The 17318-nt window shown below is 46.9% G+C and overlaps 1 protein-coding gene across 1 annotated transcript in view; it reads right to left on the reverse strand.

Annotated features, from left to right (window-relative positions):
* SAE1 (SUMO1 activating enzyme subunit 1) overlaps positions 1-17318 on the reverse strand; it is a 93895-nt gene that overhangs the window by 19190 nt on the left and 57387 nt on the right. The window contains exon 6 of the mRNA XM_077457355.1: positions 13709-13814. Within this exon, the coding sequence (XP_077313481.1) occupies positions 13709-13814 (106 nt within the window). The remainder of the gene's footprint in view (positions 1-13708; positions 13815-17318) is intronic.

The raw sequence follows: 17318 nt of genomic DNA on the forward strand, positions 1-17318 counted from the left end.
ACTATTAAGGTTGGGCTAACTGGTCTGTAATTCCCAGGGATGCATTTTGGGACATTTTTAAATATTGGTGCTACATTGGCTTTTCTCCAATCAGCTGGTACCATTCCAGTCAGTAGACTGTCAGTAAAAATTAGGAACAATGGTCTGGCAATTACTTGGCCGAGTTCCCCATGTACCCTCGGGTGCAAGCCTTTTGGTCCCAGTGATTAATGTTAAGTTTCCCAAGTCTAATTTTAATTCTGTCCTCTGTTAACCATGGAGGTGCTTCCTGTGATGCGTCATGAGGATAAATTCTGTAGTTTTGGTTACTGAAGAACCCCAGATTCCCTCGTGAAGACTGAGAAGAATAAATTCAATACCTTCGCCATCTCCCCATCCTTTGTAACCAAATGTCCTTCCTCATTCTTTATGGGGCCAATATGGTCTGTCCTCCCTTTTTTACTATCTACATACTTAAAGAATTTCTTGGAATTTTTTTGGTCTCCTCCGCTATGTGTCTTTCATGTTCTATCTTAGCCGTCCTTATTGCACCCTTACATTTCTTGTTGCATTCTTTATAAAGTCTGAATGCTGATAATCCCTCAACCTTGTATTTTATTTTTGAAGGCCTTCTCCTTTGCTTTTATATGCATTTTTACATTGGAGTTTAGCCAAGACTTTTTTCAATCTTTTAAATTTATTACCCAATGGGATGCATTGGCTAATGCCCTTAACATGCTCTTAAAGCAAACCCATCTCTCCTACGTGTTCTTTGTTCCTAAGATTTTATCCCAATTTATGTCTTCTAGCAAGGCTTGTAGTTTAGGGAAGTTGGCCCTTTTGAAATTCAGTGTCTTTGTATTCCCCTTATGTTTCCTAGTTGTATGATTTATACTAAAGCCAATTGACCTGTAATCGATTTTACCTAAACTGCCCCGCTTTATTTCTAGTTGGTGCATCTACCATCTGACCCATTAAATTGTTCTGCAAGACGTTTAGGAACTGGCGAGCCTTAGATAAATGTGTGGTTCCCTCCACCCAGTCTATGTCTGGATCGTTAAAATCCCCCATTAGGAGGAGAACACTTCCCATCCTTGCTGCTAATCCAAATTGCCAATCATGAGAGCTGTTGAACCAGGTCTCTGAAATTCACACAAAATCTAAATCCTCCTCGTCCAACAGCATCTCTCTAGTTTACCCATCTTGTCCGCCAGGCTCCTGGCATTGGTGACCATGCCACGTAGTCATAGTTTAGACCGGTCGCATATTATCCTCTTATTGGGTGTTCCGAGATTGCAACTAGGACTTGCTACTATACTTACCTTGGGTTTATGTGCTTTGGTCAACCTACTACTAATGCCCTCAATACTACACTCTGGAATATGTTCCCCTCTAACCTTTTGGCCATCTTCTTTCCCAGCTGATCTGCACCCTCCTAATTTAGGTGCAGTGCGTACCTTCTATAGTACTGGTTATCGACTGAGAAGCCGGCCCCGTCCTCCAGTTACCCAAACCCCTCCTTACTACACCAGCTCTTCAGCCACTTGCCAACTTCCCTATTCTCCCTCTGCCTTTCTGGTGTGGCTCAAAGTACTGGTAGTATTCCTGAGAATACTATCTTGGAGGTCCTTTTCCTCAATTTAGCTCTTAAGTCCCTAAAATCATTGGGACACTCCATCTGCCTCTTACGGTCATTGGTGCCAAAGTGCACCATGACAGCTGGGTCTTCCCCAGCCCCTCCCAGTAATCTGTCCACCGGATCCGTGATGTACCAAACCCAAGCGCCCGGTAGGCAACATACTGTTCGGCGCTTCAGGTCTTTGTTAAAGATTGGCCTCTCTGTCGTAAGAATTGAGTCCCCTACCACTAGAATCTGTCTTTCCTTTCCCTTCCCCACCATTCTCACTGGAGGAGTTCTTCCTCCGGCAGCTAGGAGAGTCCCTCAGCTCCAGCAGTGCTGGTCCCTGACTGGTTTCACCAATGTCACTCAATGGAGCCTACTTATTGGGATGCTCCAGCCCTGGATCAGCCTCCTTGACACTTCCCCCTCTACCCTTCCCGTCACCCATCTTGCTAGTCCCTGCACCTTTGTCTCCACCCACCTCTGTGCTGGCCCCTGCCGGCACCTGCCCTGTACATTCCTGGTTTCCTTTTGTATGGAGGGACTTTTCAGTGCCGACAGTCGCTTCCCCAGATTCAGAACCTTGGCTTCCAGGGAAACAATGCGCTTACATTTTGCACAGCAGTATTCAACCTCGATCGGATGATCAAGGAAGCACATTTCTGTAGTGTTTACGCATCTCTCTCCAAAACTCTAAGTGCCGTGCCTTTCTGTATCCAACAGAGTCACTTCTGACAAGCTCTACAACACACAAGATAACAGCAGCTGAAAATTTGTGTCTGGGAGGGAGCTTAGAGGTAGATTAGCAGAGAGCTGGTCTATTCAGACTACAGCTCTGCACTGCATGTTCCTTGGTTCCTCCGCCTATGTGGAGTGTGGGTGTGTGCACAAGCCTTTCCTCCAATCAGCTCTCACACAGCGTAAGACCACACTCCCCTCCCACTGCTGGAAGAAGAAAGCGGAAGAAATATTTGCAACACAATGTGCACTTTCTAAAGAGTAAAGCTTATCTAGGAAGATTTGTTTCATCTCTGTGCATCATCTGAGGTTGTTCACTTCACTGGGTATAGGGGAGAGTTTGCATCAACTTTAATATAGAGAAGGCATTAAGGTTAAAAAAAAAAAAAAATAATCAAAACGCGATCTTTTAGGGTTGCGCTGATATGGATACTAAGCATTTGCTTGAGTATTGGTAGTTGCGCAAATGCTCCGATAACTGAAACAGATAGCATAAGTGACATCAGCTTGGGAGCAGAACACCCCTTTCTCCCAATCCCCCCTCCTCCGCTCTAGCGCGTTATAAATGGGAGAAGGGATTGGATTGTGTTGGTGTGAAAAGATTCCTGGGGGACAGTGTGAGGAATGGGTGGAGGGAAGGGGCGGAGCCAGTGTCGGTAAGGTATGCTGCTGTGAGAAACTCCGCTCACTCCGAGGCAAGGACACACCGGGGGAAGATCCTAAAAGGTTATGTGGAGTGCAGAGCAAAGGCAGGCCCATGATGCTAGGGAAGGAATACCGGACCTGTATGCCGCTAACAGTGGATGAGGTGAGCGCTCAGAGACCTTCTGTGTATGGTGCATGAGGCTCTGCTACAGCCCGACAGGCTTTGCATGTGAGCCCCATTCAATGCCGGTATGGGGGTCCCCCGCTGCTCTATGGAGCTCCATGTGTGCAGGCATGGGATCTGCCATGCCTTGCAGAGGGGACGCCTATCCTGCAGCTGGCCGTCTTCTCTGGCAGGTGCCATCCCTGCCTCAGTTTCCCCTCTGGCCAATGGTCAGTTCTGCCTGTTGCCTCCTCCTTTCCTCTACCAGCTGTCACCTGTGCCCCCATGTCTCAGCCCTCCACAATCCCTATTCCACCCCAACCTCAACTACCCTGCCCTCACTTACCCTTCTTGGCTTTTGGCAGCAGCAGGAGCCATTGACTCCAGGCTGATGTCAATCACAGCCAGTGAGCCAATCAGGAGACGGATGGGGTGGGGTCCAGCTGTGGCTCCTTGTGAATGAGCACAGCAGCGGCTCAGCTCAGGTGCCCCCATAGCAAGCTGCTTGTTGTGGGGGCACTCGGCAGGAGGGAAGGGCCAGGAGCTCTGGGGAAGGACCCAAAAAGAGTAAATCTAGGCTGCTCTGTGCAAAACCATTACACAGAGCAGGCAAATTTGACTTAGTATGAAATAAAAAAACAAAACTAATATCACTTTAAGGCCTCATGCACACTGGATGTTTTTACAGATGCCATTTTTGGCTTCAGGTGTTTTTTCTACAGCAAGTAAACTCCCCAGCATGTTATCCTATGTGTCTATGCACACAGGCTTTTATCAGCAGTTTTTGGCAGGGGCGTTTTCAGGCTGGAAACAAACCCCAGAACTAGTGGGTTTGAATGATGAGTGTTTCAGCTGGTAAGAGCCCTGTAAAGATAACACATTGAGTGGTTAGCCGCAGCTTTGCTGTGGAGGAGGGTGCAGAGGACACAGCCGACAACGGAAGCCCCATAATAATTCTATGGGTGATATCGCTTCCCCATTCATTTCACAGCCGTTGTCGGCTGTGTCCTCTGCAGAGCTTCCGCTGCTGGAGACCGGATCAAATTGGCTTGAAAGGTATGTATATCGATTTAGTCTTTACAGGGCTAGATAGGTTAGTGTTAGATTGTGGATGTCTATAGATGCAGGAATTTTAGTGTTAGTGTGGACTTAAACTTTAAAGGGAGGGAGGTTACAACAGTCTTTATGGACAGGTACATATTCGGTTGAATGATTAAGGTTTACTATATTGGGGTTAAGTTAAAATGACTGTAAAGTCTCCTTTTTTTCTTTAAAAATAACAAATGCGTTATACTTGTCTGTTCTGTGCAGTGGTTTTGCACAGAGCAGCCCAGAGATCCTCATCTTCTTGGGTCCCTCTTTTGTGCTCCTGGTCCCTCCCTCCTGCCGAGTGCCCACACAGCAAGCAGCTTGCTATGGGGCACCCGAGCCGAGGCTCTGTGTGCCCATTCAGACACAGCTGTGGTTTGGCCCCACCCCCTGATTGGCTTTAATAGCAGTGGGAACCAATGGCACCGCTGCTGTATCTCAGTCAATCAGAAGGGAGAGTCCCAGATGGCTGAGGCACATCGCTGGATGGGGCTCGGGTTAGGGGGGCTGCTGCACATGGAAGACATTATCTTAACCACTTCAGCCCCGGAAGAATTTGCCCCCTTAATGACTATTTTTTGCGATATGGCACTGTATAGCTTTAACTGACAATTACGCGGTCGGTGCTATGCTGTACCCAAACAAAATTGATGTCCTTTTTACCCACAAATAGAGCTTTCTTTTGGTGGAATTTCATTTGATCAGAAAACTAGTTAAAGACAGAATTCAGAGAGTAGTGGTTAATGATTCTTACTCTGAATGGTCTAAGGTCATCAGTGGTGTACCCCAAGGTTCAGTGCTGGGACCCTTATTTTTTAATATCTTTATAAATGATATTGGGTCTGGGATCAAATTGAACATTTCCTTCTTTGCAGATGACACCGAGCTATGCAGTAGAATAAGGTCCTTACAGGAGGTCTCCAATTTACAAGCCAACCTCAATGCGCTGTCTAATTGGGTGACTATGTGGCAGATGAGGTTTAATGTTGATAAATGTAAAGTTATGCACTTAGGGTCTAAGAATATGCATGCATCATACATACTAGGGGGGGGGGGGGGGGGGGGGGGGGAGTACAACTGGGAGGATCCATAGTGGAGAAGGATCTGGGGGTTTTGGTAGATCATAAGCTCAATAATAGCATGCAATGCCAAGCTGCGGTTTCCCAAGCGAGCAAAGTCCTTTCTTGTATTGAGAGGTATGGACTCCAGAGAGAGATCTTATGGAATATGCAGTACAGTTTTGGGTGCCAGTTCTCAAAAAAGGATATTGGGGAACTGGAGAAAGTGCAGAGAAGGGCAACCAAACTGATAAGAGGCATGGAGAAGCTCAGCTATAAGGAAAGATTAGAGGAACTGAATTTATCCACTCTTGATGAGAAGATTAAGGGGGATGTGATCAACATGTACAAATATATAAGTGGTCCATATAGTGAACTTGGTGTCGAGTTATTCACTTTACAGTCAGAGGACAAGGGGGCTCTCTAACTCTAGAGGAAAAAAGATTTCATCTCCAAATACGGAAAGGTTTCTTCACTGCAAGAGCTGTGAAAATGTGGAATAGACTCCCTGCAGAGGTGGTTCTGGGCAGCTCAGTAGATTGCTTTAAGAAAGGCCTGGATTATTTCCTAAAATGTACATAATATAACTGGGTACTAAAATTCATAGGTAAAGTTGATCCGGGGAAAAATCCGATTGCCTCTCGAGGGATCAGGAAGGACTTTTTCCCCTGCTTTAGCAAACTGGATCATGCTCTCCTGGGATTTTTCGCCTTCGTCTGGATCAACTGTGTATAGAATTGGGTATATGGGATTATATATTTTATTTTTTTGTGGTTGAACTGGATGAACCTAACTATGTAACCCTTTTTTTATTTTTTTATAGTTTTTTACTTACCATTTACTTCTACTATAATACATATTAAAATGCTAAAAACCCAATAAGTTTATACTTATTGGTTTGTGCAAAAGTTAATCGCATCTACAAACTACGGGATAGATTTAGGGACTTCATATTTTTTTTTTTTCCATTGTTTTTACTGGTATAGGCAGCGATCAGCAATTTTTAGCAGGACTGACATTGCGGCAGACAAATCTGACCCCAAACGACACTTTTTGGGGACCAGCGACATAAAAATCTCCATAAAGAGGACCCGTCACACACCATTCCTATTACAAAGGATGTTTACATTCGTTGTAATAGGAATAAAAGTGATAAAAAAAAAGAAAAGTAAAAAAAAAAAAAAAACGCCCCTGTCCCTGGTAGCTCACGTTCAAAAGCAAAACGTGCGTTAGAGCGTGTGCAACAATTCTAGCACTAGACCACCTCTAACGCTAAACTGGTAACCTTTTAAAAATTTCCAAAGCGTCACCTTTGGAGATTTTTAAGTACCGAAGGTTGGCACAATTCCATGAGTGTGCGCAGTTTTAAAGTGTGATATGTTAGGTATCCATTTACTTGGCGTAACATCTTTCACATTATACAAAAAAATTGGGTTAACTTTACTGTTTTGTTATTTTTTAATTCATGAAACCGTTTTTCCCCCCCACAAAAAAAAAGGCGTTTGAAAAATTTATTGCGCAAATACTGTGCAAGATAAAAAGTTGCAATGACCCACATTTTATTCCTTAGGGTGCCTGCAAACAAAAAAAACAAAAAAAAAAACAAACATACATAAGGTTTGGGGTTTCCGAGTAATTTTCTAGTAAAAAATAAATAAAAACACAATGATTTTTACATGTAGGAGAGAAGTGCCAGAATAGGCCCAGTATTGAAGTGGTTAAAAAAAAAAAAAAAATAGGATTTTTGTACTCACCGTAAAATCCTTTTCCTCGAATTCACCGACCGACACAGCTCCTCTCTAACAAAATGGGACATCCCCAAGCAGTGCCAAACAAGGGGTGGGAAAAACAGCATAAAAACTTCATCCGCCATGTCAGGTGGGAACTAGTGAAACGAAACCAACAAAAAAACAGCAGTGCGTGGAAAAACCACCACAAAACCACAGGGTATCCTCAAAAAGGAGTGACCCCCAAGACCACAGCCAACTGCGGAAGTAATGCAACATGCATTAACATAACAGTACTGCGTTTTTTTGAAAAAACAGGAAAAAATATCGGTTGCATATTCAATTACAACTACACAGCCGCCTGCAAAACTTTGCGGCCAAAACAGGCATCAGCCGATGCACCGACGTCTACCTTGTAAAACTTGGTAAACGTATGGACAGACGACCAGGTCGCTGCCTTACACACCTGAGTGACCGATGCTTGGTGTCGAAAGGCCCAAGACGTTCCGATTGCCCTTGTGGAGTGGGCCGTGACCGGAAAGGGGGGCACCTGCCCCTTCAAGGTGTAGGCTTGTACTACAATCTGCCTGATCCACCTGGAAATGGTGGCTGAGACCACCATGCCTTTCTGGGGACCAGCTACCGAAACAAACAGTGAGTCTAACTTCCGAAAGGGAGCCGTGGCAGACAAATACACCTTCTTCAGAGCCCTAGCCATGTCCAAAGCGTGAAGGGCCACCTCTTTAGGGTGCTTTGGCTTAGGACACAGCGATGGTAATACAATGTCTTCATTGATATGAAAAGCCGAGACCACCTTCGGTAGAAAGGATGGTTGCGGACGCAACACCACCTTATCCCTGTGGATAACCAGATAGGGCGACTTGCAGGACAAGGCTGCCAATTCCGAAACCCTCCTGGCCGAGGTGATGGCCACTAGAAAGACCACTTTCTGGGAAAGAGCCAAAAAGGGAATCCCCCTGATATTCTCAAACAGCGTTTTTTGAAGCACCGACACCAGGTTCAAACTCCCATGGGGGTAGCGGTGGACGCACCGGCGGGACTAGGTGTCGTACCCCCTGAACGACGGTACTCACTAAGAAGTGCGATGCCAGGGGTCGTTGGAAAAAGATAGAGATTTGCCCTTTAATGGTGCTTAATGTCAATCTCTGGTCCACTTCCTGCTGGAGAAACAGCAGGATCCTGGATATGGAAAAGGATCGCGGATACCATCCTTTCTCCTCACACATGGAGATGTAGGCCTTCCAGGTACGATGGTATATCTTCTCCGGATTCAATGCCCATTCTCCTGGGTCCAGCATCTGTCGACTCAGTCCGCCTGCAAGTTCTCCACCCCCGGGATGTAAATGGCCGACAGGGCCGGTACGTGTCGCTCTGCCCACCGAAGTATGTGATTGACCTCCCAAGCAGCGGCTGAGCTTCTTGTTCCTCCTCCGCGATTTACGTACGCCACAGCCGTTGTCTGACTGTATCCTGATCGGACGCCCTTGAAGACTCACTGACCATGTGTGGAGAGACAGCCTGATCGTTCTCAATTCAAGCAGATTGATCGGCAACTCGGATTCTTTCTCCGACCAGAGGCCCTGAGCCGACTGAACCCCCATCACTCCACCCCAGCCGGATAGACTGGCATCCATAGTGATCACCGACCATTTCAGAGGAAGAAACGATTTTCCAGACTGAATCACCAGGGACCTCAGCCACCAGATCAGAGAGTCCCTGACTGGCTGGCTCCCCTGGATCTGGTCGATCTAGGGACAACTGAGATTTGTCCCATTTTAACAAGATCTCCTTCTGCAGCACTCTGGTGTGGAACTGGGCGTAGGATACTGCCTCGAAGGAGGCTACCCATGAGTCCCAGTACTCGCATGCAAAACCGGAGCGACGACCACTTGCGGTTCATCAGTAGTTTGACCGCGGATCTGAGAGTCTGCAGTTTATCTGAAGGGAGAAAAACTCGCTTCCCTGGAGTCCAAAAGCAAACCTAGGTACTCCAGACACTGGGTCGGTACAATCACCGACTTCTTTAGGTTCAACAGCCACCCAAATTCTTGCAGGGTCTGCATGGTGATCGCCACATCCTCCTCCAATTCTGGAGGTGGAAGATGCTCTCAGGAGGAGATCGTCTAGATAGCCCATGATCACGATCCCATGTTGTCTCAACGCCAATACTGGAGTACTTTGGTAAAGACTCGGGGGGCTGATACCAGACCAAAAGAGCCACAAATTGGTAATGGGCTTCCCCGACTGCAAAACGCAGAAATTTTTGATGCCGAAGGCATATGGGTATGTGCAGGTATGCATCCTGGATGTCCAAGGATGCCAGGGAGTCCCCTTGATGCAACTACTGAGCGAACTGATTCCATTCTGAACCTCTGCACTTTTACAAAGTGAGGGTTTTCAAGTCCAAGAACGGACATACCCCTTCCTTCTTGGAAACCACAGAGTTGAGTAGAATCTCTGGAAGTGTTCCGATTCCGGAACTCGTACAATCACCCCGCGATTCAGAAAATCCCTTACCACCCCCCAACAGGGCCTCCCGGTGAACGGGTATGCTGGAGGGGAAGAATCAGTTTCTCTCTTGGCCGCCAAACAATCTTGTAGCCTGTGGAAATCAGATCGCAGACCCATTGATCGGATAACCGGGAAGACCACCGGGCTGCAAACTCCCGAAAGCGACCCCCTCCCCCGAGACATGGGTGGGGGCAAACCTTCATGCGGTAGCACTTTTATTCGCGGGCTTGCGGTTCCAGGGACGTTTTTGACTGTCCGTGGGAGTCCTGTCGGGCTGAGGACGTTTCATCAAAACCCCAGCGGACGAAAACACCGCTTGTGAGCGGAAATAGGGTCCTTGCCTATGGCGTGGCTCCATAGCTTTCCTGGCCTGTGGGGAGTAGTATACTCTTACCAGCAGTGGCATTTTTAATGTCATCCAACGAGGCTCCAAAGAGCTGGTCGCCAAGGAAAGGAAGGTCCGTCAGGGCTTTTTTTAGATGCCTATTTAGCAGACCAGCATTTTAGCTAAATCAGGTGCCTCAGCACCACAGCTGACACTGAAGCCCTGGATAACAGAGGGAGAGTATCCAGGGCCGCGTCACAGACGTACTTAAGGCCTTGCACTAGTTGGTCTGCTAGTTCCACGCAGACAGGGGAGGCCTGTTGCTCTCCCAATTCGTGGTGCAAAAGTTTTGTCCACTCAGTCAGTGTCTGCAATACCAGTGCAGATGCCAATACAGGTCGCACGACTGACCCCACAACCGTAAACAAGGAATGAGCCACCGCTTCGGCCTTCCTGTCCATGGGATCCTTGAATGCAGGAGTCCCCTCAACCAGGATCATGGTGGTTACTTTATTTAACCTGGATACTGGGGGGTCCACGACCGGAGGAGTCAACCATTTCTTGAGAAGGCTTTCCTCAAAGGGGTAACGCACCGCCATGTATTTGGGGACAGAAAAGGCCTGTTGTGGGCGATCCCATTCCTTGTAAATGAACTTGTCAAAATAAGTCAGATACGGGAATACCATAGGTGAACGTGCTGGCTTGAAGGGACCGGTATATCAGCAGATGGATCTGCTGGCTCCTGAATCTTCAGGGTATCATGCACAGCTGTGATAAGTGCTCAAACAAGCGCTTTGCTGCACACGGACCCGGATAGGGACTCATCCTCACCGTCCGAACGGTCCTGGTCAGCATCATCTGACAAGAGAGCAGGGGCCGCTTTTTAGCACCTTTCTTCCCATGCACCACCTCTATCTTGGCAACGAACAAATTGAGGACCGCCGTCAGAGTGTCCATAGGGACCGCGCAGTCTGCAGGCGACCCAGTTGCAATTGCCTGGATTTTGGGGGAAGAAACACCAGTTTCTGAAGCCATGCTGACCCTACCTTGTCTGCCACCCGAAGGCGACTTAGGACAGTGACAGTCCCACCCTCCTTGCTGCCGCTGACTGAGGGGTTCTAACTCACCGGACTCACCGCCCTGAGGAGTTCTGCAATGTTTTACAGCAGTGCCTGTAGATCCCTAGCGCTCCCAGATGCAGAGGGACCAAAGCTGTGTCGGTGGCAGTCAGTCAGCATGGTCGGTGAACGATCGCTGAGTGATCTGACACGCATGTCCAGATTACACAGAAAGCCTCCCAGCGCTCTGATGACAAAACAGGAAGCTGAGGACACAGGAGCTGCTGCTAGAGCACAAAAAACATGGTCCGGCTACAAGAAATGGCCGCCTGAAGCCCAGAAGCATGCTGTCCCTTGCCCACACTGAAAATGGGCGCCATGAGAGGCAGAAAGAAAACATGTGGCAGACACAGCTCTGCACCAACACAGGGGCAAACCTTACAGGCACCCTCTGGGATTAAGGCACACAGGACCCAGGTACCCCAGCACAGCCAGAACCCAGGCGAGAGCCCAGGGAGCGTGCACACACATACCGCTCAGTACATGTACGCCCCCCCCCCGTGAGGGGGGAAAGAGGGAAGTTAGGGGCAGGGGAGAGAAGAGGGGGGCCCCGAATCGACCTCCCAGGGAATGCCCAGCTGCTCAACCCTGCCGAGACAGGGAGAGCTGTACTTACCAGTCCTGAAGAGCTGGGAACATTCCATTGTAGCCAACTCCTGATTAGTACAGGTTAGTCTACTGGCCCGGCATACTGTGATGCAGGCATCAGTAGCCCGGTTATATGTATGCTCCGGAGCATAAAAGCTCACCGACCACCTCTGGAGCTGAGGCATGTCGTGGCTTGCCGAGCCGTAGCTGCAACCTGCACACGCTCGATGGCCGGACTGGGGAGACTACAAGGATCAGTGAAACAGCCTGTCACCCACCCGGCTGTTCATAGAAGATCACAGGATCATTCATCTTGCGCAAAAAGCAAAGCTTCTGCAGCAAACAAAAAAAAAAAAAAAACCACACAGACCTATGGGCCCGCAGGGTTCCTAGGTGTATCTCCTTCACTAGGCAAAATAAAACGGAGGCTGCTAGGGCAGACTGTGGGGATTGTAGCCTAGGGGCCGCCCCGTGGCGGAACTAAAAGTTCTGAAGTGTTGTATTACAACTTTGCCTAGTAATCTCCAGTGATAGGGCTAACAACCCATTTTGTTACAGAGAGGAGCTGTGTCGGTCGGTGAATATAAGAGAAAAAAGTAACGTTTGTTTCCACCAACAGCAGCGCTGTACTGCGTCTCTAGTCTGGAATCAGAGTCCCCCTATTGTCCCTGGTGTGTCCGCATCCAATGAACCTCGTAATGGGGCATGGGGGGGGGTATGTAAAGAGGGATGCACAATAGTGTAGTATTTCCAAATGTTTTTGACAAAACAGTAAGCGTAAAATCAAGGTACTTACAATAAAGACGTATCAGGCATTTAACAAACGAGCTGCAAGAACGTGTTCATCACTGTCACATGGCTAGATTCACTGATAAAGTCATGTGACCGTGATGAACACGTGGCACTGGAAGTGACGTGGGAGAGCTCGCAGCTCATTTGTTATATGCCCGTTTGATACTTATTGTGAGTACCTCGATTTTACTTTTACTGTTGTCAATAAACATTTGGAAATACTACACTATTGTGCATCCCTCTTTACATTCCCCCACTGCGAGGTCCATCGGATGCAGTCACACCAGGGACAATAGGGGGACTCCGATTCCAGACTAGAGACTCGGACCAGTGGAGTCGGATACGCCATACTGGGAGACTGCCAAGAAACACATTGAGATATACCCACATGCTGTTACCTTACAGAGGTAAGGTAAGGGTACATCTATACATTGTTCTGCACAGGAACCAGGAAGTCACCTATCAGCTCTTTATGCCAGGGGATTGTCACCAGTACTTTGTCATTTTATGCTGACACTGCTAATATACAGCCACTTATCTACCTTGAACCTTATATGGACACTATTTTTTTTTCCTTTCACCCATAAGAACATTTTCAGCATATACCTATATGGAGGAAACTTTTTGTATGCTTGTATATGCTTTTTGGGGATTTTACCTATTCCTTCAGGGTTTATTGCAATAGTAGTGCACCTTTTTGAGCACAGTTTTTTTCCACTTCTTGTGCATACCATATGGATATAATTTCTATCACTGTTCTACAAAGAATCTGAGTGTTTGATAAACTTATTGTCTTATTGATACTTTTGTTTTATCTGTATAAATTGCAGGGCATGCAACATGTTTTTATACTGCCTAGGACTGGCTATATATTGACCTTTGAACATTGCCTCTTTCAACCAGCACCTTTGCACTTTATTGCACGCAGTATTTAGGTTCATAGTGCAGCACTACCTTCACTTTATATATTCTCTGGGTTCTGATAATTCCTTCAGTGTTGCAGCATATTGTTAAAAAAACGCACACATTTGGTAGCTCAGGAATATTGTATTATATATCAGGTATCCCCCCACAAAAAAATATGTGCCAAATGTGACGAGGGGGGCAGGGGGATTTGGGGGAAGGGAGGCCGAGCAGAAATTCCCCTATTAGCAAGTTCTGCTTTAAGAAAAACCCTGCACTGCTCTTTTGCAACTTTAATTCAATGCATTTCATCCTGTTTTCCAAACTTGCCCAGTAGCAAAATAAATCTGGCTAGGGAGTGCACCAATGAAAGTTCCAGGATCTGCCCATTCTTACACACAGACCCTTAAGTGTTGCACAAAATTCTTACCTTGCAAAAGAAAGAAATCAGCGGGTGTTTTCTTGAGCACAACTTTTGCTTTTTCGCTGCTCCAGTCAATTTCCAAGGCGTCCTTCAAGCGGCAGAAGTCTATTTTCTGACAAGGACAAAAGAGTAGAAATTTTGAGTTGCAATGGGAATACAGTCTCGGGGAAAAGTTGAACTTACTGTCATTTTAACAACCCGCCTCCCTCCTTTCGGCCCCCTCCCCTCCAGCTCTTTAAAACATTTAGACAGCGAGAGGAACATTGATTGGGGCCATTGCAATGTCACTTGTGGATAATGAGACTGAGTGTTCCAGCTGCCGAGGACATTGTGTTCTACTTTCTCAGAATACTTTTCTCATGTTTTTATCAACTTTACTCAGGTAGAAATTATATTTTTTTGGAAGCTGTAATGGATTCCTAGACAAACCAAAAGCATTACATCATTTCTCAGCCCTTTAAAACTCTGGCACATACCGGCAGCGAGCCTCACCAGCATTCCTTCTAAATTCCGCAAAGGAGTACACAATAACTGACCTCACACACAGCTTTTTGGCCAGCTGATAATGAACCAGTTTTAATGTGCTCAGTGGGTAGCCCTGGCAGTAGTATCCCATCCAACATCCTTTGAAGAGGCAAGGTGGAAAAACGGTCAGCTGAACAGTGCCTTTATCCAATAAGATGCAGGTACTGTGTTTGGACATTGACAGCCAGCAGGTATGGCTGTCGGAATACAATGGCTACAGCGGGAGATCCCTCCATCTGAGCTGTTTAGCATGGATGGAGGAATCTGAATGTGCGCCGTCAGCTTAAGTCTCACAAGGGTACAAAAGCAGAACCAGATGCCTCCGAGTGCGTGCCAAGGCTGGCTTCTTGCTACATGTTTATTTCAGATGGCTGTACATTAAAAAGGCAACCAATGACTGCAGTCCACCACCAAGAATGTCTGTCTTTCAACACCGAGGAAGGATCCAAATGGTTGGGAATTTGTCACGTTATTAGTTCTGTTGATTTTGCAACTTAAAGATGATTGAGACAGCCCTGTGTGCAAATACAGAAATCCCTTCCACAAGTTTCACTATCCAAGCACAAGCAAACCTTTTATAATCTATTACAAACGAACTGGCCCAGCTAATTTATCACTTGACTACATTGCTATATAGGATGTTATTCATTGCAACAGGCACATTTACTAAATCACAAGTGAACATTTTACACAATGTACACCAATGTTTAGATCACTAAAAACTGTGAGAAACAAAAAAACACACACCTGGTGTACGCAAATATAGAATGCTTGCATAATTTTAGTACTAGCACATGTCTGGGAAACATTCAGCACCTCTCTGCAATGTATGCCCATTTTGCCATATTCTGTCCCTTTAAAATGCTGCAAGTAAAGAAAAGTACCTGGTGATCCTGCAAGAAACCCCATGAGCTCCTAACTTCCTTACTTTTATAGACTGAAAGCTGCTTTTGGCCGTACTGGAATCCCAAACAGCGTTGTCAGTGCTGTTGGTCTACATAACACCTCCCTCACTCATTTTAACACCACAAGGGGGTGTTCTGCAATCTGGAGGGGGGGGGGGGGGAATTGAGAGAACCTCAGGTCAAGCACACTGACACACTGCATGCGATTTCAGAATAGAGCCAGGATTACCAGTCTACAAAACGATATTGGTGTGCACAGCTCAGGACCTTAAAGTGGATGTAAACCCGATTCCTGACATTTGAGCTGGGCACATATTAAAGTGTTTTCTTAGCTCTCTTCAAAATGCATATGTCCCGTGGCTTTCGCCTGCCAGTTCTTCGGTTATTGGCATGAGAGAGTCTGACAAGTTCTCTATCACAGGAGATAAAAAGCAGTCTGAGTTTTGTGCTGGGGTGGATGCTATAGATTAGCACAGAGCTGAATGATGCAACCAGCAGTTCTGAAAGTCTCTACCTATGGAGGAGCTTCACTGAAGTGCTGAACAGGAAGAGAAAATCTAACAGGACCTGAGCTTGCTAAAGAATATATAAAGCTGAAGACAGCAGATATACATTAAAAAAAAAAATTACGTAGGGAGATTTGTTTCATCCCTGTGTATCATCTGAGGCTGTTCACTTCAAAAAGGTATATGTGAGGGTTTACATCCAGTTTAATATCCAAGAAGGCACTGCACCTCTATGCTAGTAGTACTGGTAGCAGCCGGTCACTGCCAGGTGTTTTTTCACCGTAATGCATAGGATGCATTAAGGTGAAAAACCACTAACCTTTACAACCTCTTTAACCACTTGGGATCCGCGCTATTGCCAAATGACGGCATTAGCGCGGACCTACATTTCCGGGACTACGTCTATTGACGTCGTCCCGTGTACGAGCGGCCTGCGCGCCCCCTGAGGGGCGCGCGCGGCGCGCTCTGTGATCGGCGAGTCCATGAGACTCGCCTGATCACCGATCCGTGCAAGGGGTCGATCCCGACCCCTTATCACGTGATCAGCTGTCAGCCAATGACAGCTGATCATGTGATAGAACGGAGCCGGTAATCGGCTATTATTCCTCCTCGCGCTGACAGTGCGAGGAGAAAAAAAAAAAAGCCGATCACCGGCGGCCGTGATCGGGACATCAGTCCCGATCACGGCCATCAATACAAGGGACCACCTGCCACTGCCCACCTGCCTCCCGCAGTGCCATCCTGAAGTAAAAGTAAGTGCCCCCCGTCAGTGCCCATAGTGCCCACAGTGCCACCCCACAGTGCCCACAATCTGCCTCAAAGGTGCTGCACCCCAGTGCCGCCCATCAGTGCCCAGCAGTGCCGCCCATCAGTCCCATCTATCTGTGGTACCTATCAGTGCCCATCCGTGCCATCTTATCTGTGCCTATTAGTGCCGCCTTAACTATGCCTATCAGTGCCCACCAATGCAGCCCATCAGTGCCCACCAATGCAGCCCATCAGTGCCCACCAATGCAGCCCATCAGTGCCCACCAATGCAGCCCATCAGTGCCCACCAATGCAGCCCATCAGTGCCCACCAATGCAGCCCATCAGTGCCCACCAATGCAGCCCATCAGTGCCCACCAATGCAGCCCATCAGTGCCGCCTAATCAGCGCACTTCAATGAAGGAGAAAAATGACCCGTTTGCAAAATTGTATAACAAACTATTAAAACATGATTTTTTTTTTTTGTTTGTTTAGCAAAAAATAAAACTCCGAGCTGTAACTAAATACCACCACCAAAAGAAAGCTCTATTTGTGGGAAAAAAATGATAAAAATTTCATTTGGGTACAGTGTTGTATGCCCGCGCAATTGTCATTCAAAGTGCATCAGCGCTGAAAGCTGAAAATTGGTCTGGGACTGAGGGGGGTTTAAGTGCCCAGTAAGCAAGTGGTTAATGACAGCTGTGTGCCCACTAAAGTAATCACCATTTCAGATGATAGCTGAATAGAGAAGTGTTAAAAGACACTAGATGTGGAATCAGAAACAGGATGCACTTCTCTAATAACAGGTAACTTAACATAAAACCAAACTGGAATTCTGCTATAAAGTTTGTTGCCTTTTGTTTAGGTAGGCCAAACCAAACTACATAGGTTCCCATATAACAAAGGCTCCTCTGTCTTAGTGAATATCAGCCCC

The sequence above is a fragment of the Lithobates pipiens genome, unplaced genomic scaffold (genome assembly GCF_037356315.1).
Source record: "Lithobates pipiens isolate NorthernLeopardFrog02 unplaced genomic scaffold, aLitPip1_a1.2 Scaffold_1, whole genome shotgun sequence".
NCBI lineage: Eukaryota > Metazoa > Chordata > Amphibia > Anura > Ranidae > Lithobates > Lithobates pipiens.